The 22,637-nt window shown below is 44.2% G+C and overlaps 1 protein-coding gene across 1 annotated transcript in view; it reads left to right on the forward strand.

Annotated features, from left to right (window-relative positions):
- The first annotated feature begins 1,827 nt into the window (after positions 1 to 1,827).
- Positions 1,828 to 22,637, forward strand: part of RyR (Ryanodine receptor) — a 1,181,579-nt gene continuing 1,160,769 nt past the window's right edge. Inside the window, exon 1 of the mRNA XM_084584752.1 lies at positions 1,828 to 2,209. Coding sequence (XP_084440878.1) covers positions 2,156 to 2,209 — 54 coding nt within the window. The 5' untranslated portion in view covers positions 1,828 to 2,155. The remainder of the gene's footprint in view (positions 2,210 to 22,637) is intronic.

Genomic DNA, 22,637 nt, shown 5'->3' on the forward strand with positions numbered 1-22,637 from the left:
GTCTATAAGCCATCCTACTGCTCCAAATACTGTGAAGGCCCAATAGCATGATGAAGTCATACTGCAAATCATCATTAACAGTTGTCAAGTACCGAATCCCACGTGGCGTCAATGGCAGGGTCCCTTGTAACACATCCCAGTAAAACACCGCATCCCAACAATCCAGGAACACGTGCTCAACTGTTTCAGGTTCCCTACATAGTAGACAGTTTGAGCCCCAAGGTACGAAAAGGCCCTTTTCTTCCATCCATGTTTTGACTGGGAGGGTTCCTGTATGCAGTTTAAAAAAGAATGTTTTTACGCCCGATGCAGGAGTCATGTTTTTGACTCGCTTGAGCGCGTCTTTCCCTGGGCCTTCACAGTATAAGGTTCTGTACAACGGAGCTGGGAACAATTGTGAAATAAGATCCTTGTACAGCCGCTTAGGTGGTACCGTCGCTAAATACTCTACAGAGTACCGCACGCGCAAAAACCTGAACGACCACACCACTTCTCGCAGGAAGCGTGACACAGTGTATCACCGAGCAGAGCACGAAGAGACTATAAACTCTGGAATTGCACTGGATGGCATGATTTGCTACGCCACCGCTGCACTACTTCTGCACTACCTTGCTGCACTACCTTGGCATAAACCAGCGTGAAGCCAAGGCAAACTGCCAGGAGACAGGCTCGCCCAAGATACGCGGCAGGAGGAAGGCAGGTAGATAGAAATAGGAGGAAAAGAGCCACGTTGTCCTGGGGACACAAACAGCAGGAATGAAAAAAATTACTGGCTTATCTAAATAAAGGTACAGGTAGGCTCTTGCCATATATGTAACACCTTAGCCGCAGTCCAGTCTAGTTCATATGCTTGTATGACGTTCACGTAAAAACGCCTCATTATCATCATGTTCGTTCTCCTTCGACACAAAGATTCCGCGAATGAAATCTGATATTAAACATCGAAAAAGCGGAATCCCTTAGCAACAGAATTTTGTTTCTGGCTTCTTTGCTAGTAGCACTTCAATGTTGCATTAAGATAGAAGAAAGACCTCTTCAACATCGCTAACTTAATCGTGTTAGTCTAGCGAGCCCCATGTGCTTCCTACAAGAATGCTTCATTGAGCAAAAGGTAAAATAGTTTCCCAGTATGCTTCAGTGGCCAGGTTACATCTCATAAGCCCTTCAAATGTAAGCTCACCGGAACGTTATTCAGATATACCGAATGCAGCTAAAAAGTGCTTAAGTTAGTTTTGAAGTCTGTTATGATAAATTAATCTGTGCAAAGTCAACGCAAGCGTTTTTGAGCTTACAATAAAAGCATTGTTCGTCCCCCCATCGTTTCGTATAAGAATGGAAAGGAAGATTTTTGGTATAGGTGGTATTTGACCGATTCCATTTGTTTTGAGTGTGCTTTACATACCCGACACGGAGGAGGGGAGCACACTGCAAAATTTATATCTATATTCTCAGTCACCACATCGGACAGAGAAAGCAAAGGTGCTACTTGAACAAGCAATTTGCTACCAGCAGTGCACACTTGCTTGAGTGCGTCTCCAGCTTCAAGCGGCCTGCTCACAAACAGCCCGTGCACCGAAATAGGCGCGCTTCTCTGGTGTTCTTCACGTGGACTTGGCGAGTTTCCCAGATGCCTTCTCCTCTTCGTCACCTGGCGCCCCCTGTCCCCTCATAGCGGGAACAAACCATTCACCGGGGGCCAAAGCTGCATGAGCCAGCACGGGCAAAAAAAAAAAGATGAAATGATGTTCCGGAGTTGGGAGGGAGAAAGTGGCGATCAAGGCGCCGCCACCGCTCCAGTTACTGCGGCGATCGAAGGCGCCACGGCGCGGCCCCGAGCGCCGGCCAGAGTGAGCATCGTGCACTCGGAGTCAGAGCGCTCAGGACACCGCATCGCCGAACGACGCCGACGAATGGAGCGGCTCGGGAGACCGTAACGGCAGCATCGTCTCATCGACTGCCGCCGCCAGAGGGGGAGAGGAGAGTATTGAACAAGATTCAGTCGGAAGTGGCGAGCACGTGCCGCATCTTTCCCGTTTCCCCTTTTCCTTGACGGCATTGGGAGGAAGAGGAGAGAAGAAGCTGGCTACCCCGGCGTGAAAGCAGTGCGTGCTGTGCTTGGAGTTGGTGTTTTTTGCGCCCCTAGGCCTAAACAACCATGGGGGACGCCGAAGGGTCGTCCGAACAGGACGACGTGTCATTCCTGCGAACGGTGAGTGACGTCATTCGAATTGAGTAGAGCAGTTGTTTATGTGTTTACTATGCAAGTGTGCAGATCAGCAAATTATCTGGCTGGCATTTCTTAGTTCTAGAGAATAGCGGCAAAAAGCAGGTTTAAAAAATGGCCACATGAATCAGCTGCCGAAATACTTTCCTATTTAACACGTTATACTCTTGTATAACGTTCAACACAACACTAGCACTTAAGAATTTTGATCCAAAACAAAGATTGTTAACGGTTCATAAGAGGCTAGCAATCGTCGTCTGCTACTAAGAGGACAATGGGGTCGCATGACGCACAAATGACCTTCCAGCTAATTTCGCCCCTAGCATCAAGAGAGCATTGTTTGTATTCAGAAGCAATATTTCCGCATTAAACAACTTCGTCCTGTTCTGTTTTCGAAAGCGGAAATATTTTGTATCACCGCCGCAGTGGAGTAAATGTGTTCTGCACGCCTGGCGACACCAGCCAGCTCGGAGAAGTGCAAGCTTTTTGGTGTTTGTCGTCGGACATGGCAGACGTTCCAGAATAGTCGCTGGCATTGTTCCATTTGTTAGTGTTCACGGTGTGAGTACTTTGAAGTGCTCCTGAGAACCACCCTACAAGAATTATAGCATGCGCTGTTTAGAGATTTGTGCCCACATCTACTGCCAATACTTGTCGCAATTTCGGCAAGAGCTTTTTTTGAGCGCCTGCGTCCCAGATGTGTACATGAAATATTACACAAAGGGTGGCAGCCGACAGATTACAGTAACAGCGAAGCTAACATAAATACAAAATAGTTACTTCTATGTTTTTCGTTTGAATCAAGCCTCAGCTTTGCCCACTTAAGTAATACACTTGAATGTTTTTGTTACTTCCAAGCCGCTTGGCTGTAGCCTTCCAGGCCAATTTCTGTTTCAAGTTAAACCTGGAAAGCGCATAAAAAACACACGGACAACAGCAAGAGACAGACACACGTGTGTTGCCCGTGTGTTTTTTATGCGCTTTCCAGGTTTAACATGTCTAACCAACTCACCCAAATGCTGCCTTTATTAAACTTTTATTCTGTTTCAAATTGATTACTTGCACAAACAGTGACATCATTCGCCTCTACAAACCAAACTTAAATCTCTTTTGCTCTCTTCTGCCACAGAGGAAAGTCAAGGGCAGTTTTGCAGCGAAAAACCGAAAACTTATTTCTTGGCCCCTTTTCGTCGTCCTTGTACACCGGCGGACACTTTTTAGACCGTGCCTAAAGAAGAACCTGCAGTTTCTGCTTAGTTGTCTCTTATGGCGGTGATAAATGGCTGTTCACAGACAGACGACGAGATAATGTGGTCTTTGTCATAACATCAAGCAGTGGCATTTTAAGTGTATCTTATGGAACTGAAACACATTTTTTTCAAAAAGCATTACTAGTAAATTCACGAATAGCTGATTTTTACGCGATTTTTACATAGTTCAATATATTCCTTAGGACTGTATTCTCATGCGCATTTATTTTTTTTCCCTTTGCAAACGCATTCACCTTATAGTTCCAATGCTTTCGTTTGTAAAATTTGGTTTCTCGCACATCGAAAATGGCCTAATTGCTTCTTTCAGGACGTGTTTCAACGAAATAAATTGTGGCAGGTGATTTTAAGTGCGGCGCACAAAACTGCTTATTTCACTTTTTGCTTAGACAAAACAGAAAAGCATGGAAAGTAGTAGTTCTTTTTGATCGGACACAACTCAGTCAGGCAGTGTCGAATGAATGGCCTTTCTGGCCTATTGCCTGGCTCAGCTCTTATGATCCATGTTAAAACGGCACATATAAAACACGAAAGCACAGAGAGAACATGGACAGGAGCGCACTAGCAACTGATGCGTGTTCAAAGAAACACCTCTCAGTTAGCATGTGCCAGGAAATTCAACAGTTCAATAAAACATAGTGCTGGGCTAGTTAGTTAATCATACTCGCTAAGACAACGCAAAGAAGACAATCATGTCGTGTTCTCTTATGTAGTTGTCTTTTTCCGCTGTCTTCTTACCCAGTATAATTCAGCAGTGTCAACAACGTAAAAACCAAATTAAGCCATGACGTAGCTATGCTATAAATGTACGTAAGGAGCCAAGACAAAAACTAAAACTACTCTGCACATGTTAAAGGCGACAACTGCATGAAAGCGATACAAAATGGGCTATAAGATACCGAGGAATCTGCGTTTTTTTTTTAACCATGAATACCGATGTAGACCTGATACACAAGTCATTACATTTGGCCATTATGTTCGAGGCCTCTAAGATCTCTCTATCTTGTCTTCTGTGCTTATCGCATTCAGATTGGGAAATCTAAATGCCCTCGCAGTCCTTCCATTTCTTGCAGTGCAGGTTCTTACCATGACCTGACCACAGCACGTTCGCGCAACCTTTTGTTCACACATTTGCCCATCTGGCCCACGCATTTCCGGCCGCTGCTAAGGGAAATGCGATGCATATTTTTTATTCTGCATTATCCCTTGTGTCGTGTTATTTTCTTCATTTTTGTGTATTTTTATTGTACTTCTGGCCTTTCTTGCAATGTTATTTGTCATCTCCCCCACCCCATCAATAATGCCGTCGGGCGCTGCAGGACTGTGTAATGAATAAATAAACGACACCTGTCGCACAAGGAACGTGCTTCACCCCAAAGGAAGATTTCTTCATGTACCTTTCGTCAACAAACCTGCATAGCTTGGAAATCTTGTAGAAGTACTTGCTGTAGGGCTAGTTAGCTCATACTGACAAATTGATTGTTGACTTGATTGGTTAACTTTGGAAAGCTTATGCGGAGCAGGAAACCCGAGACAAACACAAGCCTTCTAGGCTACCTTCTTAAGATTGCGACAAACCCTGTGCTTGTAGGGTATCACCTCGAAGGCCTGTTTGGAAGGTTTCAGCACTTGAGTGTACAGTTCACTAACAAGTTTCTTCTTCTTTCAATATCCCTTCAAAATGACTCAGACATGGCACTAATTAGTTCCAAAGGGAAACCCGACCCCATCAATCAACTAACTTGTATCGAAAAACTTTCATCAACCTTGTTTTCAGATGATTTAGATAAGGCCGACCGGAGACACAAAGACGCAAAACTCCTTTTTGCTAACTTGAGGATGTGGAAGGTAGAATTGACTTCTTCGACCTCGGCATGCCGACCCAACAAACGTGGTCTATTCCACGAAGGTGCAGGTCAAGAAACTTAACACATCCAATTTCCGAAAGTTCAAGAGTCAAACTCACGGTACTAGAGCAACCCGCGAACGAGCGCCCCGCCGCATCTGCCACAGATCCCAGGGCATGTCCATCAGAGACATTAGGAACTATCAACGAGTCATCTACATATCTGCAAATATTCACCACCCCCACATCCCCAAAGCTTAGTTCCTGCTCCAGCCTTCTATAAAAATGAGCCAGAAAAATTTCGGCAGTAACTGGAGTCACAAAATAACTTAATGCACGCACCCCTTATTTGAACATACAGGTTTTGTCGTAACTAACGTGTAGGATTTGAACAACGCCAAAAAAGAATCTACGGACACACATTCTAAAAACTTATGCATCCCCAGCTATCAGCCCACGTACAGCATAAAACAATTCCTATGCGGTATGGAATAAAAAAGCTCTTCCACGTCCACAGAAATTGCGCTGATAAAATCCCTCAATCCAAGGCAGTCAGAACCACTCGCGACGTTGTGGGGCTCTTCCGGAGTGAGACACTTAAGATGACGCTGTAAGCAAGAGCCGCAGGCGATCGCATTTATCTGTGTCTCACAGGAAACAACTTTATTTCCAGTGAAGGTAACGTGCCTGATTTCAAAGGGGTTCAGAGCATGTGAGATGACGCATTAACTCTTGCCCTCCGGAAGGTTTCTTTTCGCTTCGGATCTTTGCCCAACACAAGAGAAAAGAACTACGTGGCGAATATTGCGGAAGCTTGAACCTAAATGTGAGGGCTGATAACAGATTCGTAGATACCCAAATTTCACCACTTACAGTAGGAGCTCGATACAGGAGCGCGTGGTGTGTTTGTGAAATAATCACAGCCGACAGGCTTTACAGTCCTGCTCAAAAGTCGTTTCAACCTGCATTCATCACGGTCCCAGCCCAGGTCGGATGACCGCACAGCAACAATGCTGTAATTCTGTTGGGCAATACCGCACAGGCGAACAAAACTGTTGAAGTAATCAATCAGTCAAAAAGCTGTGCTCTCGGCTGCAGCAGTTCATATTTCTATTTTATTTTGTTCTGCTTCCTTTAACTACACTGAGCCGATTGGGTACAGGCTTAGCGCTAGACGATTTTAACATCTCTAATTGTTTTACGCGGGTTCGTTTATTGTTATTCTAATGGTTTGCCTTCTCAACTCCGCCGCTATGAATTCTGTTTCTCCGGAACTATTGCAATTGCACCGTTCTGGAAAAAATTATTTTCTCAAAGCAAATATTTTTCACCACAGTTAGCGTCCAGTACCCCTGCGCCAAGTACGATGTGACCTATTTCCTTTCAAAGGGACACCTCGCAGCATTTTCGTAACTTGAGGGTTCCTTGAGCGAGCCTAAAACAAAATTCAAGGGCGGGATCGAAATGCATCTCCCATCTTTTAACTGTAAGGAAACTGAGAATTTTAAGCTACTTTAATAAAACGTGGTGCTGGGATAATTGGTCATTCATACTTGGTAAAAAAACAGCGCAATAAAGACACCCACAGTAGAGGACACGACACAAGGCTGCTATCAACTGATTTTATTTTGTCTGCAAGTCACATTTATATAGGCAGTTACATCAAATGTCACACTAGGGCGGCACCAGCAATCTTTGACTAACATAACAGATATGAATATGTTTATCGTCTGCTCAGTTGTCCATCATCATCATCAGCCTGACTATATCCACTGCAGGGCGAAGACCTCCCCCATATTCCTCCAATTAACCCGGTCTTGTGCCAGCTGCATCCACTTGACCCCTGCGAACTTCTTAACCTCATCCGCCTACCTAACATTCTGCCGCTCAATTCTGCGCTCTTTCCCTTGGAATCCAGTTCGTTACCCGAAGCGACCATCGGTTATCCTCTCTTCGCATTACATGTCCTGCTCATGCCTATTTCTTCTTTTTGATTTCTACTAGAATGTCGGTAACTTGAGTTATTTTTGGGACCCACTCTGCACGTTTCTGTCTCTAGTTGTTACCCCTACCATTTTTTGTTCCATAGCCCTCTGGGTTGTCCTCAACTTAAGTAGAATCCTATTCCGTTAGCCTCCATATTTCAGCTCCATAGGTGAGTACAGGTAAGATGCAACTATTGCATACTTTCCTCTTTAGAGGAATCGCTCTACCACTGCTTTAGTGATCCCTCTATAAGCTTGTATTCGGCCGAGCTCGGTTTTCTGGAAACATTATTATAACAAATTCACAAGCCTTCCTTGCCTGGTAGTATGGAATGTGCGCTTCTTTCACATCAATGTTCCGACTTTTTTGTCCCCAGTGTCTGACATAGCTACCTTTAACGAGTGAAGAGGCGATAAACATATTCATATCACTCATGTTAGTCAAAGATTGCTAGTGTGACATGTGATGTGACTGCTTATAGAAATGTGACTTTCAGACAGAATAAAATCAATTGATAGCAGCCTTTATTTGTGTCGTGTCCTATCCCGTTGTTGTCTTTTTTGCGCTGTTTCTTACCAAGTTTTAAGCTGCTGTAATAAGGTTGCCATCAGCCTGATGATCGGATGTTTAGACCATCTCCATAGATGGCCTAACATTCGATGCGGTGCAAAAATTATTCGTCTTTTTTTTTCTAGTGCTGGCAACCAATGAGATGTTAAACTGCCATCGGATGGCGACGGGATGTGTGCTTGAAAATTGTGTGAGGCGTATGCTTATTCGTTTATTCTTTACCCACAGCGCCACATGTGGCATTACAGGGGGGGGGGGGGGGGGGTACAGTTCTACAAAGCATAGGAAAAAAACAGGTACAAAGACGATGCAAACACTTCATTGTCAGATATATGAACGCAGGATGAAGACAGAGCGTTCCATTCTCGAATAGTGTGTGGAAAAAACGACGATTTAAACAAGTCGGTTCTCGCTCTGAATTCACGCACTTTATAATCGTGATCAATTCTTTCGGATCTATAGTGCAGACAAAAAATGTCCCTAGGAATTGCAGTTCTTTGGCAACATATATTGTGAAATAATTTTAGCCTCAGTTTTCTGCTTCTCACTTGAAGTGATTTCCATTGCAATTTCTGTTTTACTCTGGTTTGTTTTCTATAATTTCTTGAAGCATAGCGGGCAGTCAAGTTCTGAACTCTTTCTAATTCGAGCTTATAAACATTTGTCGGCGGATCCCATACAGTACATGCATACTCCAGCACGGACCTAATGTAAGTTTTAAAAAGTAGATCATTAGAGTCTTGCGGAAACATTCTTGTGTTACGACGCAGAAACCCCAACATTTTGCAAGCCTTCGCAGAAAGAATCAACATGTCGATGCCAACACAGAGTTGGAGTGATATACAAGCCTAAGTATTTATATTCTGTAACAGTTTGCAATAAGTGCCCGTTCACATTGTTGACATTGTAGACACATTAGGTACATTGTTTTTTCTCGTAAAAGTCATGTGCACTGTCTTCTGCAAGTTTAATTTCATGTGCCACTGTTGGCACCACTGGTGCACTCTATTCAGATCTTCCTGTAAAGCATGCGAGTCGTGAACATTTTTCACTTCTCTATACACCACACAGCCGTCGGCAAACATTCGCATTCAGGAATTAACTTTCACCGACATATCATTAATAAACACAAGAAAAAGGAGAGGTCCCAAAACTGACCTTGTGGGAGGCCAGACGTTACAGAAGTTATATTAGAATTGGCTCCATTTATGGTTACGTACTGAGACTTTAAACTTAATTATGCCTTTATCCACTCAACAGCCTTCTCACTAATATTTAAACAGCACAGCTTGTGAACTAACAAACCATGATCTACGACGCCAAAAGCCTTTTTGAAATCAATGAATACACAATCAATAACGCTGCAACGGTCCCATGCTTCACATACATAATATTGTAAAGGACTTTTGTTAACATATTCATAGAAATGATCCGAGCTTCGGATGCCTAACAAAAGGTGCCTTCTGAAGTTGGTCCTGAGCTAAAAGCATGTATATTAAGGTTGACATCGAAGCCCATGCAATGAGGTGCATTTTCTAAAGTAAACAGCAAAACAAAAATGCACAAACCACCCAAAACAAGTATGGGCGGCTCTATAAATTATTGCGTTACAGCTATACAGTATGGGAAAACTTGTTTTCGCAAAATCTTTCTGAAAATTCTCAACCAGACAGTGTCTGACGTCTGCCACAGTCAGGCCTGTAATTTTCCTCTCAATGCCGAATTTTCTGGGGAATCGGGCCCTTGTTAAATATGTAGCAGCGTGCTATAGAGGCACATCTTGAGTCGGTGTACGAGTGCTACAAGACACTATGTTGCTCTGTTCGAATGAAATCATTCCCAGCGGGGACACAGCGAGCCGCCGCATGATGCCTCGCAGCTGCGTAGGAAGCTGCCGCCCGGAATAGCAATGGCGGTGGGTCGCTGAGGAAGCCCAGGGCGGGGTTATACCCCATGCAGAGGCAGTCAAAATAAGAGGCTCTTGACGGATCGAGCCACCGCTCCGAAAGGGGAGCAGCCGGCTCGCTCGCTTTAGGCGCGGAATGTCTAGGGAGAGGCGAAATTCATGCCGGAGTCTGCGATCGTCAAGCCAGAAATCATTCCATTTGGGTGCTTTCGTCAACACGGATTGAGCCACATATAAGGTTCCATGTTTACTGCGGTAGTTTTAAACACTTTTTAGTTAAGAGAGCTTCCGAAAGCATCTCAGGCTGTGAGGGACGCCGTAGTGCAATGCTACAAGTAGCTCCAAACCCCCGGAGTTCTTTACTATTCACTGACGACGCACACGTTTTTTTTTTTTAAAGATTTTCAACAAAATCGTAAAATGGCCGCCGCAGCCGTGGTTTGACCCCCGGTCCTGGGGTTCTTTTTGTAACTTTCTGTACATGACTATTATTAATTACGCATTGCGCCACACAAAAAATGTCTTTTGCGCTCTATTTGCTCATTTGCTGTGTTGTTCGTATTGTTTGTGTGCTCAACTCGTCAAGCCGAGCATCGGCATACGAGAGCCGTTACGGCAGAGCCATTGCAGGTCCATTTCGAACAAAGCAGTGCTACCATAAACTTGATCTTCCATGGCGATAGTGGGGCGAACGTCACGCTTTCTCAATTATTCGTGGCATGATGCTGCGTGCGCATCATACAAAAAAATGATGCAGCAGATAGATCTCTGTGTAGAAAGGATTACATGCGTTCTGAGATGATTACAGAGCATCCAGGACTGAGAGAGCGGAACATTTCAAATGCTTCTGCAAATTTCGATGCTTGATAAAGACACGGTTAGCACCTGCGAATAGCCGACGAAGACTCAGCACGCCTAAAGACTAATCAGCGACTTCACTTTCTTCATTTGAGATATCAGGAAGCTGTCAAAAAGAGAAGTTATACGCTATCGCCCACCGGGCTGCTTCACCTAAGAATTTAAATAATTTTTACAATGGCGAAATTAAATTTTATTGTCAATTAACTGTTGAGTAAACACTGGAGGTCTGACAGATTCAAATTAACGTAATATTTAATTCTTTACGAGGTGCTTTCAGCAGAGAGCTGCAGTTCGAAGGTGAGAGAAAGCAAAGTAATATTTTCGACGCCAAGAAGGGCGCATTCCTTATGTGTATGAAATCATGAATCACCCCTCTTCAGAAAGAACTTTTGCATGCCCAGTTTACCTCATCGTATCAGGCTTGGTCAGTCGGATATCTGTCGCGGTTCTTGTCTTTTAGTCTATTGTTTTCAGTGTCGCTGGCCCTTTTATAGCCAATGGCTTCCTAATTAAGCTTTCGTTGTTAGCGCTTTATCTCGTCCTCAGACCTCGTGCGCTGCACTGTTGCACTAGAAATCATGTCTGACGAGTGCACCCACCAGTTATTGTCTGGTAGGGAAAGAAATTGCTTCGTGCACAAAGACCTGGGAACACTTACCAAGGCAACATCGAGAGGTGACAAAAAGAGTGTTATGAAATAAAAAAAAATCAATAATTTTAATACAAAATACCTTACTTCTTATTCAAACCAAAATATTTATTAGTCTGATGTGTGTGCATAGTTTTTAATTAGTAGTAATATCATTTTTTTAAACATGAATATTTGGACCCCTGGCCTGTAGTTATGCTGCGGTCGCGTTAAACTTCTTTTGCGCACAGCTAGCCTTCCCCAACAGTGCACTTCTGCCGTGGCCGGGATTATTGCACACGCTTTTGCAATGCACTGCTTCAGAGCATACAAAACGCTCTTCTTCGTGGCTCAGAATTCAAAGCGGCTTGCTCAGCGCAGCGGAATGATGTGCTGACAGGGAGCAGCTTTCGTTCTGGGCATGCGCAATCGTGCCCTGCGATATCCTCTAACAGGGTCCCTCGCCTCACATGCATTGGAGGCTGCTGGAACCACGAGGGCGTATACAAAAGCAGGCGCAACTTGTAGGCTTTTCCGTGTCCAGCGCAGCATAGCTTCTCCGTCACAGAGGAGTTGAGTCGAGATAGAGAACATAAACACTAATCCATGCAAGTCACGCTAGTTGTTAATGGCCAGTGGAAAATAAATACATAAAATTTTACATTGTTATAATACTTCTGTCCGGTTTTGATAACGAGCGTGTGGTCGCAACAGGAATTTCAATAGTAACATCAAAATTTACTCAAGTTACGGCTGAAAAATAACACGGTGACAAAATATACTACAAAAAAGTTTAACTTACGACAGAAGTGCAGTCGTATTTTTGATATAGTTCGAAAAAATGTCCTGGTCAACGCGGCTGAATCCATGCAATCGTTTTAATTCTGCCGGTGCAAAAGCGTGTAACATTGGATGAGCTCCCGAGCAGCGCTAAGATCACGAAGGAACTGTAGGTTACAAAATGCAGGCAAATCAGAGATTTTGCACGTCGGAAGATTCGGATTACTTTGTTTCTAAAGCAAGTTATTTATTACGCGTGCTCTGTCGCATATGCGTGTTCCCTCCGTTAGGGCGCATACGATTTGTACAAGCGAAAAAAAAAGGGGAGGGGGGGGGGGGGCGTTCCTATATTCCATCCATCCATCCATCTATCGAAGTCAGACAAAGGAACCTTTGCATTTGCTTCACGGTGTGTGATATTTACCTTGATGAATATTTGTTACCATCATGGCGGGATTAAATCAAAGTGACATATACTTTAGTTCGATCCAGCTCAAAAATGTTGGTAACCGGTATTGGTTACCGGTAACCGGAAAAATATTGGTAAAATACCGGTAAACTGTATTAGCAGAAAAAAAATTTGGTTAAGAAACGCCAAAGTGTGAAAGCCTCCAACCCAACAGACAGGATAGAAATGGCAGAGATATCAAAACTAATCGATCAGCTTAATACGGTCGATATAAGGAAGTATAACACGGAGAAAACAGCATGCTCTAACGAAAGGGGAGAAGCCTTAAAACGGTGAAGAGGAAATTGGGTATAGGCAAAAAACAGATGTATACGCTAAGGGACAAGGCGGACAATGTCATCACGAATGTGGACAAGATAGTAAAATTAAAACTAATTGTAGGCTAGTTAATCTTTCCTTTTAGACTGAAAAACAACGCAAGAGACAAACGACGAGAAAGTTCTCGTCCCGTGGTTTTCTGCTTTGGGGCTGGTTTCTTGCGCTGTTTTCCAGTCGATATGTTCCACCAACTCACCCGTTTGACTATAGCGTTTTCCTTTTAGAGTCAAATAAGCCGAGGAGTTCTATACTGATCTGTACAGTAGCCAAAATAGTAAGGACAATAATGAAATTGGCAGTAGGGAAAAGCAGTCAGACGTTCCACCAGGGACGAAGGAAGATGTTAAGAAAGCTTTAGAAACTACCAAAAGAGGGAAAAGCAGCTGGAGAGCATCAGGTAACCAGCAAATTTGTTGAAATACAGGGGCGGGGGACATCATCATCATCATCATCATTATCATCAGCCTGATTATACCCACTGCAGGGCGAAGGCCTCTCCCATATTTCTCCACTTAACCCGGTTCTGTGCAAGCTGCATCCACTTGACCCCTGCGAACTTCTTAACCTCATCCGCCCACATAACTTTCTGCCGCCCCCTGCTACGCTTTCCTTCCCTTGGAATCCAGTTTGTTACCCTAAGCTACCATCGGTTATCCTCTCTTCGCACTACATGTCCTGCCCATGCCCATTTCTTCTTCTTAATTTCCACTAGGATGTCGGTAACCTGAGTTATTTCTCTTACCCACTCTGCATGCTTCCTATCTCTTAATGTTACCCATACCATTTTTGTTCCATAGCCCTCTGGGTTGTCCTCAACTTAAGTAGAACCCTTTTGGTTAGCCTCCACGTTTCAGACCCATAGGTGAGTACAGGTAAGATGCAACTGTTGTATACTTTCCTCTTCAGCGATACCGATAAGCTGCTAGTCATAATCTGTGTGTGCTTTCCAAATGCGCTCCATCCCAATTTTATTCTTCTTGTTATTTCCTTTTCATGGTACGGATCACGGTTACTACCTGTCCTAAGCAGACATATTCGCCTACTACTTCCAGTACTCCGCTACCTAATGTAAACTGCTGTTCCTTTCAGAGGCTGTTGAATATTACCTTAGTCTTCTGCATATTGATTTTCAAGCCTACATTTCTACTTTTCCTGTCTAGGTCATCAATCATTATTTGCAGTTCATCCCCCGAGTTGCTTAGCAAGGCAATGTCATCAGCAAATCGCAGATTACTGAGGTATTCTCCATCTACCCTTATCCCTATCTGCTCCCATTCCAAGTCTCTGAATACTTCTTCTAAGCAAGTTGTGAATAGTACTGGGGAGATTGTGTCTCCTTGCCTAGCACCTTTCTTTATGGGAATTTTGTTACTTTCTTTATGCAGAACTATGGTTGCTGTGCAGCCACTATATATATCTTCCAGCATTTTCACGTACGGCTCGTCTACCCCCTGATTTCGCAATGCCTGCATCACCGCCGAGGTTTCAACTGAGTCAAATGCTTTTTCGTAATCAACGAATGCTATGTATAAGGGCTGGTTATATTCCGAGCATTTTTCTGTCACCTGATTGATGGTATGGATATGATCGATAGTAGAGTACCGTTTCCGAAAACCTGCTTGATCCTTTGCTTGATTGAAGTCTAAGGTTGTCCTGATTCTATTAGCCATTACCTTAGTAAATACCTTATACGTAACAGACAGTAAGCTGATTGGTCTGTAATTTTTAAGGTCCTTAGAGTTCCCTTTCTTATGAATGAGGATAATGTTTGCATTCTTCCATGGTTCCGGTACCGTCGATGACATCAGGCACTGTGTATACAGGGCGGCTAGCTTTTCTAACACGATATCCCCCCCGTCCTTCAGCAAATCTGTAGTTATCTGATCCTCTCCAGCTGATTTCCCCCTTTTCATAGTTTCTAATGCTTTCTTGACCTCGTCCTTAGTAACTGGTAACTGGTGGAACGTTTCGGGGGGTGAGCGGTGCAGGGGTGGTGTAGCGGTAGTACATCCGCCTCGCATGCAGGAGGACCGGGGTTCAAATCCCGGTGCCGCGCAATTCTCCGCCGGATTAAAAAAAAAAATTCCGCGTGTCGATGGAATTGCATAAACAGGTTTGGGGCGCGACCTGATGCCGGTGAACACCTCCGGCAACGCCAGAGGTGTTCACCGGCATCAGGGGCCGGAGGTGTTCACTGAACATCTCCGGCACCAGAACAGGAATTGGCCACCCTGGGGCAGTAATTCGCCGCAAACTCCTATGTTAAGCTCCATAAAACCCCGGGGGACATCGTGCTGTAGTTAAACTGGCCACCCTGTGTCATTCAGGGTACCTGAATCTCGGAAGAACGCTAACAATATCCTAATTCATAAGAAAGGGAACGCTAAGGACTTGCATATTTACAGACCAATGAGCTTACTATCTGTTACAAGGTAATTGCGGATAGAATCAACCAAAAGATCAAGAAAGTTTTCGGAAAGAGTACCCTACTATCGATCATATCTATACCATCAACCAGGTGATTGAAAAATGCTAGAAATATAACCAGCTCTTGAAGTTTTCTTTACGGCCAGAACCCACAAGCCAGAAAACCTTCTGAGGGCTATTGTCAGTGCAGAAGATTCCTCGCAGAAAAATGCAGCCTCTTTTTGAAAAAGTGGCTTATAACCCATGTTTTGGACGATCCTTTTCTTACAAAACCGTCCATCGAGGTAAAGCAGTTTCTTGAAAGTACTGAAGACATTGGCTTTGGGTTTGCTGTTAAGGAGTGCATTGAAGCAAACGGAGACATGTCGTTCACAGGCTTATCAGTTGATAATTTCAACGCGTCACTGCAGTTCAACCTCAGCACCACCTTTGTTATTTTTGACGACCTACCTTTTACGGCAAAATAGTACTTGCATTGGGGCTGGGTGGCCCCCATCCTTTGTGATATATATTTAACAAAAGTAGATACACTTCCGAATAGGCATTTTCATGGTGGGTTGTTTTAAAGGTTTCTATGTGTGTTGATGAATTTGAGTGCTTTTAAAAAGGAAGACTGGTGAAGTTATGTCTCTATAGGCTAGATATTTTAAGAAGTAGGTGGTCGAAGCGTATTACGTCTATAAGGTTTATTTGCGAGCGCAGCTCCTCACAGCGTCGGAGATGCGTTTTTTATTGCGGTCTTTTTCAAGGAGACGCAGAGGATACCAATGAGACCACGTTTAACAGCTGTTAAAGGTCACCGTCTTTACCTCCGAGGCTGCTTGCAAAGGATGTGGTTTCATCGCCCCGTACCGGCAAAGCGCATCTTGCCGCCGAGTCGTGCTGCTGGCTAACATTCATGCTAAGAAGAGCACACCGGGTTTTTATTGCGGTCTTTTTCAAGGAGACGCAGAGGATACCAATGAGACCACGTTTAACAGCTGTTAAAGGTCACCGTCTTTACCTCCGAGGCTGCTTGCAAAGGATGTGGTTTCATCGCCCCGTACCGGCAAAGCGCATCTTGCCGCCGAGTCGTGCTGCTGGCTAACATTCATGCTAAGAAGAGCACACCGGGTTTTTATTGCGGTCTTTTTCAAGGAGACGCAGAGGATACCAATGAGACCACGTTTAACAGCTGTTAAAGGTCACCGTCTTTACCTCCGAGGCTGCTTGCAAAGGATGTGGTTTCATCGCCCCGTACCGGCAAAGCGCATCTTGCCGCCGAGTCGTGCTGCTGGCTAACATTCATGCTAAGAAGAGCACACCGGGTTTTTATTGCGGTCTTTTTCAAGGAGACGCAGAGGATACCAATGAGACCACGTTTAACAGCTGTTAAAGGTCACCGTCTTTACCTCCGAGGCTGCTTGCAAAGGATGTGGTTTCATCGCCCCGTACCGGCAAAGCGCATCTTGCCGCCGAGTCGTGCTGCTGGCTAACATTCATGCTAAGAAGAGCACACCGGGTTTTTATTGCGGTCTTTTTCAAGGAGACGCAGAGGATACCAATGAGACCACGTTTAACAGCTGTTAAAGGTCACCGTCTTTACCTCCGAGGCTGCTTGCAAAGGATGTGGTTTCATCGCCCCGTACCGGCAAAGCGCATCTTGCCGCCGAGTCGTGCTGCTGGCTAACATTCATGCTAAGAAGAGCACACCGGGTTTTTATTGCGGTCTTTTTCAAGGAGACGCAGAGGATACCAATGAGACCACGTTTAACAGCTGTTAAAGGTCACCGTCTTTACCTCCGAGGCTGCTTGCAAAGGATGTGGTTTCATCGCCCCGTACCGGCAAAGCGCATCTTGCCGCCGAGTCGTGCTGCTGGCTAACATTCATGCTAAGAAGAGCACACCGGGTTTTTATTGCGGTCTTTTTCAAGGAGACGCAGAGGATACCAATGAGACCACGTTTAACAGCTGTTAAAGGTCACCGTCTTTACCTCCGAGGCTGCTTGCAAAGGATGTGGTTTCATCGCCCCGTACCGGCAAAGCGCATCTTGCCGCCGAGTCGTGCTGCTGGCTAACATTCATGCTAAGAAGAGCACACCGGGTTTTTATTGCGGTCTTTTTCAAGGAGACGCAGAGGATACCAATGAGACCACGTTTAACAGCTGTTAAAGGTCACCGTCTTTACCTCCGAGGCTGCTTGCAAAGGATGTGGTTTCATCGCCCCGTACCGGCAAAGCGCATCTTGCCGCCGAGTCGTGCTGCTGGCTAACATTCATGCTAAGAAGAGCACACCGGGTTTTTATTGCGGTCTTTTTCAAGGAGACGCAGAGGATACCAATGAGACCACGTTTAACAGCTGTTAAAGGTCACCGTCTTTACCTCCGAGGCTGCTTGCAAAGGATGTGGTTTCATCGCCCCGTACCGGCAAAGCGCATCTTGCCGCCGAGTCGTGCTGCTGGCTAACATTCATGCTAAGAAGAGCACACCGGGTTTTTATTGCGGTCTTTTTCAAGGAGACGCAGAGGATACCAATGAGACCACGTTTAACAGCTGTTAAAGGTCACCGTCTTTACCTCCGAGGCTGCTTGCAAAGGATGTGGTTTCATCGCCCCGTACCGGCAAAGCGCATCTTGCCGCCGAGTCGTGCTGCTGGCTAACATTCATGCTAAGAAGAGCACACCGGGGATGCAAAGATGGAGCGAAGTAAAAGCGAACAGGCATCATCTGTTGCTGAAAGCGACGCACTAAATAGTACGGACGACAGGGAAGGAGCGAGCAAAATGGCTTTTCGGCGACGCCGGCCACAGCTTTCCAAAAGGAGAAAACATACCACAAGTCGACATGAACCGAACAGGCTTAGACAGACGAGAAAAACAAAATGGCTGACCTGTAGAACGATGGCTATGTAAGGGGCTCCCTGATGCTCACTGTCCCTCTATCAAGCGTGCAAATTTCAAGACAGGAGCAGATGTAGATTTTATGTGGTAGTGATGCTGCCTATAGCACATTTGGCAAAAAGCACCCAATACCGTTCCTGATATTTTGTTGTAGACTCAAAAATCATAACGGCGCCTTTTACAAGGTCGTGTTAATGTAATTTAGCTTGGAAAATTCGAAAGGACTGCTTTTTTTATTGTTCTCTTCAATCCGCCATGTCGGCTATCAAATCGTGGTTAGTGGAGCGACGGAGAGCGAAACAAGAAAAAGAAATGTGCACAACAGAGGCATAGAGGCACACTTGTTTTTCTTTGTCTGCCTGTTTTAGATAATACATTTAAATATTCATCTGATTTTGTTTCTGTTTCTTGAGTACGAAGAGATACCAAAGCGATGCAGGCCTATCTTAAAGCATAACGGAAAACTCAGTTTTGAATGGCGGTAAAACTTTATTTTGACGCCCAGACCGAAGTCCTTGGCCACGGGAGGTGGCCAGTAGAATTAAACCTTGGTGAACCTTAAGGCCCAAGAGCTCCCGAAATTGTTTTGTTTTGTCTCTCCATCTATATCTTGGATATCTGGACACATCAATGCCATTTGTAGAAGGTCTGCCCTATCCCGACATTATTCACATCTATCTGAGAATTGTTCCGGACGTACCACTGGCTTAAATTAGCCTCATTCGGAAAAGGTCTAGTTTCTAAGTGCCTCCACATGCTTGCTTGGCTCTTAATGTCCTATCTTAGCTTCGGAAAGTGTCTAGATTTTTAGGGCGCATATGGATTGTGGCGCCGTCTAGAAGCGGCAACTTTATTTATTTATTTATACATGTACGTAAAGCGCCCGTTGAGGGCATTTTTGTAGGGGGGATACAGCGTAAAAGCATACATCGTCATGCAGATGACAACTTGCAAAAAAAAAAAACAATAAAATTGATGAAAATACAACGCATTCCATTACTGAGCAAACTCATTACAAAAGTACCATGAAATCAAGAAAGAAGCAAAAACTGACATATTGTAATAAACAATCGTATACAAAAACAATTTTTTTTTTGAAAACGCACAGCAGCACAGCACATGAAAAAAAGGGCAATTCAACAAAAGGCGCGACAGAGCATTTTCAAACGAAGATTGCGGGAATAAGACAACTTCTTCTGGCAATTTATTCCAGTCATGCACTGTTTTAGGCAAAAATGAGTTTTTAAAGACATTTATACGGCACTGGTATTCTTGAATATTTACGGTAGGATATATAGCTGGGAGCTTTCATTTATAAATCTTTAGACAAACCTGTTGCGCCTATAGAAATATTGTGAAATGAGTGAGATATTTGCGTCTGGCTTGCAATAGAGGCCATCTGAGAGGAGCTTTTAGAGAAATCATAGTTTGCGGGCACAAATCTTGCTGCTCGTTCTTGAATCCGTTCGCTAATAAGTATCCTGGATCCCAAGTCGCACAACCATGTTCTCAGATGGGACGCACGTTTGTCAAATAGCGTGTCTCCTTAGGTAGGTGCCTGCTTGAAATTGCGTTTTAAAAAGTTTAACACGCGGCTAGCTTTGGCATTTACGTGGTCACTGCTGTTGCCGTCTTTGCCTTTTAAAAATAACTTCCTTTTTCCTCTTAAAAAACTCTATGAATGTTACATCTAAGGATTTTTGATACCCTAACGATTCAACTGATTTCAAAAGCATTTTTTGGGCGAGTTGGTGTTTTTGATGATGCATAACTACAGCACAAACGACAGATCCCTCCTTCATCTCTGTCCTGTCGTTTGCGCTGTAGTTATGGATCAACTGAGTACAGTTTCCAGGTGATTGCGCATTTATGAACACTCGGAAAGTTTGCAAATTACACTCAGATTCCTTTAATAGCCGTGGGCGCATCCGTAAATACCAGAATTTGGACCGATCAGGACCGCCGTTTTTTGACACACGGAAAATACAGGAAGTTCCGCCACTGGTACGTTCCTATTAGGCTTTACCCTAAAATTAATTTTACTCACAATTAAATAACGAAGGTAATTAATTAGAACATGCAGTTACTGTTATACAATATTAATGAACGCTTGGCGAGTTGGAAGGTTTATGTGCGCATGTTGGTATATATAGGTTGTTCGTTTTCGGATATTTTACTCGATTTTTGCACCCATAACATATTCCTAAAAAAACTGGGTAAAACCTGATTATTTCTCGAACTGTGCCCATGAATTGTTAAAAGCTTGTACTTTATGCGAAGGCAGTCCTTATGAGAGATGCCCATAAAAAGTTGAGAACCTCTGATGCCAAGCATCGATCAGCTCCTAAACGTCAAGCTACAGCAGACTGTCAATGAGTTTTTCATTATGATTGAAAAAAGCGATCGAGCAAATGGTATATGCTACCTAACAGCAGTTCCACATTAGTCAAAACTTGTTAGGAAGAGTTTTGCGCCAAAATCTTCACAAAATGGGGCTGCACTCTGAAACGGAACATCTCCGACAAAAAAGAAAACCAGTTGACAATGTGCAAACGGAGTGCCTTACTCAATTCATTCCAGAAGCGGCTGCTGTGTCAGTCGTTTCGTGACTACTATGGGGTTAATCTCGAGCATAATGCGCCAAGTGTATGTAATGGGGGCAGGGGATTCCTGTGAATCTCCACAATACCGACCTCTTTTCCATGGCGGGCGATGTAAGCTCGCTTTATAGGGAGTTTAACCAGTACTTGCTGGAAACAAGCCCCCCAAATTAAAGTGTTGAAGTGAACGACGCAATTGTGCACTACCCCAGGTTAGCAAAAGCAGCGTCGACAGTTTTCTCTAGCTAATGGCAGGTGTGACGTTAAGCGAACGTTCTCTCAGTTAAGATACCTCCAGAGACCGAAATGTTGTTCATGCCGATGATTATGCATGTTAATAAGGGCGTCGATTACCAGCTCACGCGAATAAAACTTTTCTTCTCCAAAAACTGCTAGCTAAGAAGTCTTAAAAAGCATTTTCCGCTTGACCCTCTCGGGATCTCCCGATTGAAAACGAGGACGGTATTCCATATGACCTTGAAATGGCGTTGGGCCTGCACAGTATATGCAGAAGCAGAATGGCAGTGCGTCATGCACATCTTGACGCCCGGCCAGTTAGAGAATACTGTCACGTAGTGGTGACAACGCCGTTGACATCAAAAGAAGACACAGGCTTGATGGTACCTAAATTAACTCTTTATTGGGATGACTTGCGCCCGCAAAAGCACTAAGCAACTCGGCGGCGGCGATAGCAAAAAACGTGCTCGTCGATCGTCGAACAAAGAATGCCCGTCACATTCGTCAACGCTCAAATTAAAGGCTGCTCAGAACAATCTAGATAACGTCGCACTGCTACTAGCACAACCTGGAACATTGTATAGAAACATACGCAAGTGATAGGAACCTTCGAGACAGATCTCGGCGCATCTTTCGCGACAAAGAAAATCATAACGCGTCGTATCGCGACAACGAGCATGAACAAACACGGGATACAGAATTGATGAACGTGCCAGGATCACAGTGATAAGCCCGCATGCCGGCGGCTGTTAAAAAAACAAATACAGTTTTGAACGTTTCGCGGCAATACATTAAAGAAAGTGTTGCAAGCCTACTGTGAACTTATAAAACTCGTGGATGTTGCATCTGATTGGTTTCCGCACATTGAACTTTTGAAATTATTAAAACAATTTTAACCGTGGCATGTCAGCCAAATACGGCTGATGGTTCCTGTGTAAATATTGTATATTTTGAGTGCAATAAGAAAAGCAGAAATACGGCCACCATAACCGTCCGTAGTTAATGTACCTGTCTGTGGAGCATTAGGACCGATTTTCGTATCTCGGCCCGTCCGCGCAAACGTTTTATTTTTTTGTTTTATCATGTTTTCTTCATATTTCAGGTTTAGCCTTGTTATGTTATAGCTCTGCGTGTTTTTTTGTTTCAGCCTGGCATCGCGTTCTTTTTATTTTCGGAAACAGGGTGACGAACCATACAGGAAATTCCAGAATCATAGCTCCGCGCAGTTTCATGCCGGTTCAGCCTGAATCAATAAACCAATACACCTAATCCGGTATCATTTTGATACAGGATTTTTAGTAGAGTAGTGTTGCGTTTTTGTTTTTTAATTTTTTCGCACGCATCGTTTAAGAGTGCCAAACCGTAACGTTCGTGCACGCGTGAGTTCTCTCATGTGCATGCATCGTCCGAGTCAGAATTGTAGGTGTCGCCGATTTGCTCGGCTACACCAAGTGCACATAGTAGAGCAGAAAGCGGAAAGTCTTAGCGATGTTTTTCCAAGCAAGGAGTTTGGCAACTGTTCAAGCCGAAGCTTGTTGCGGTACGTAATGCCGGAGAAGTATTTCCAGAAAGGTGGTGTTGATGCGGCGTTAAGGGCTGCTGACAGACAGAGCTGACCAGAAATGGTTATTTGCAATA

The sequence above is a fragment of the Amblyomma maculatum genome, chromosome 11 (assembly GCF_055883805.1).
Source record: "Amblyomma maculatum isolate TAMU_Amacu chromosome 11, ASM5588380v1, whole genome shotgun sequence".
In the NCBI taxonomy this organism is placed as follows: domain Eukaryota; kingdom Metazoa; phylum Arthropoda; class Arachnida; order Ixodida; family Ixodidae; genus Amblyomma; species Amblyomma maculatum.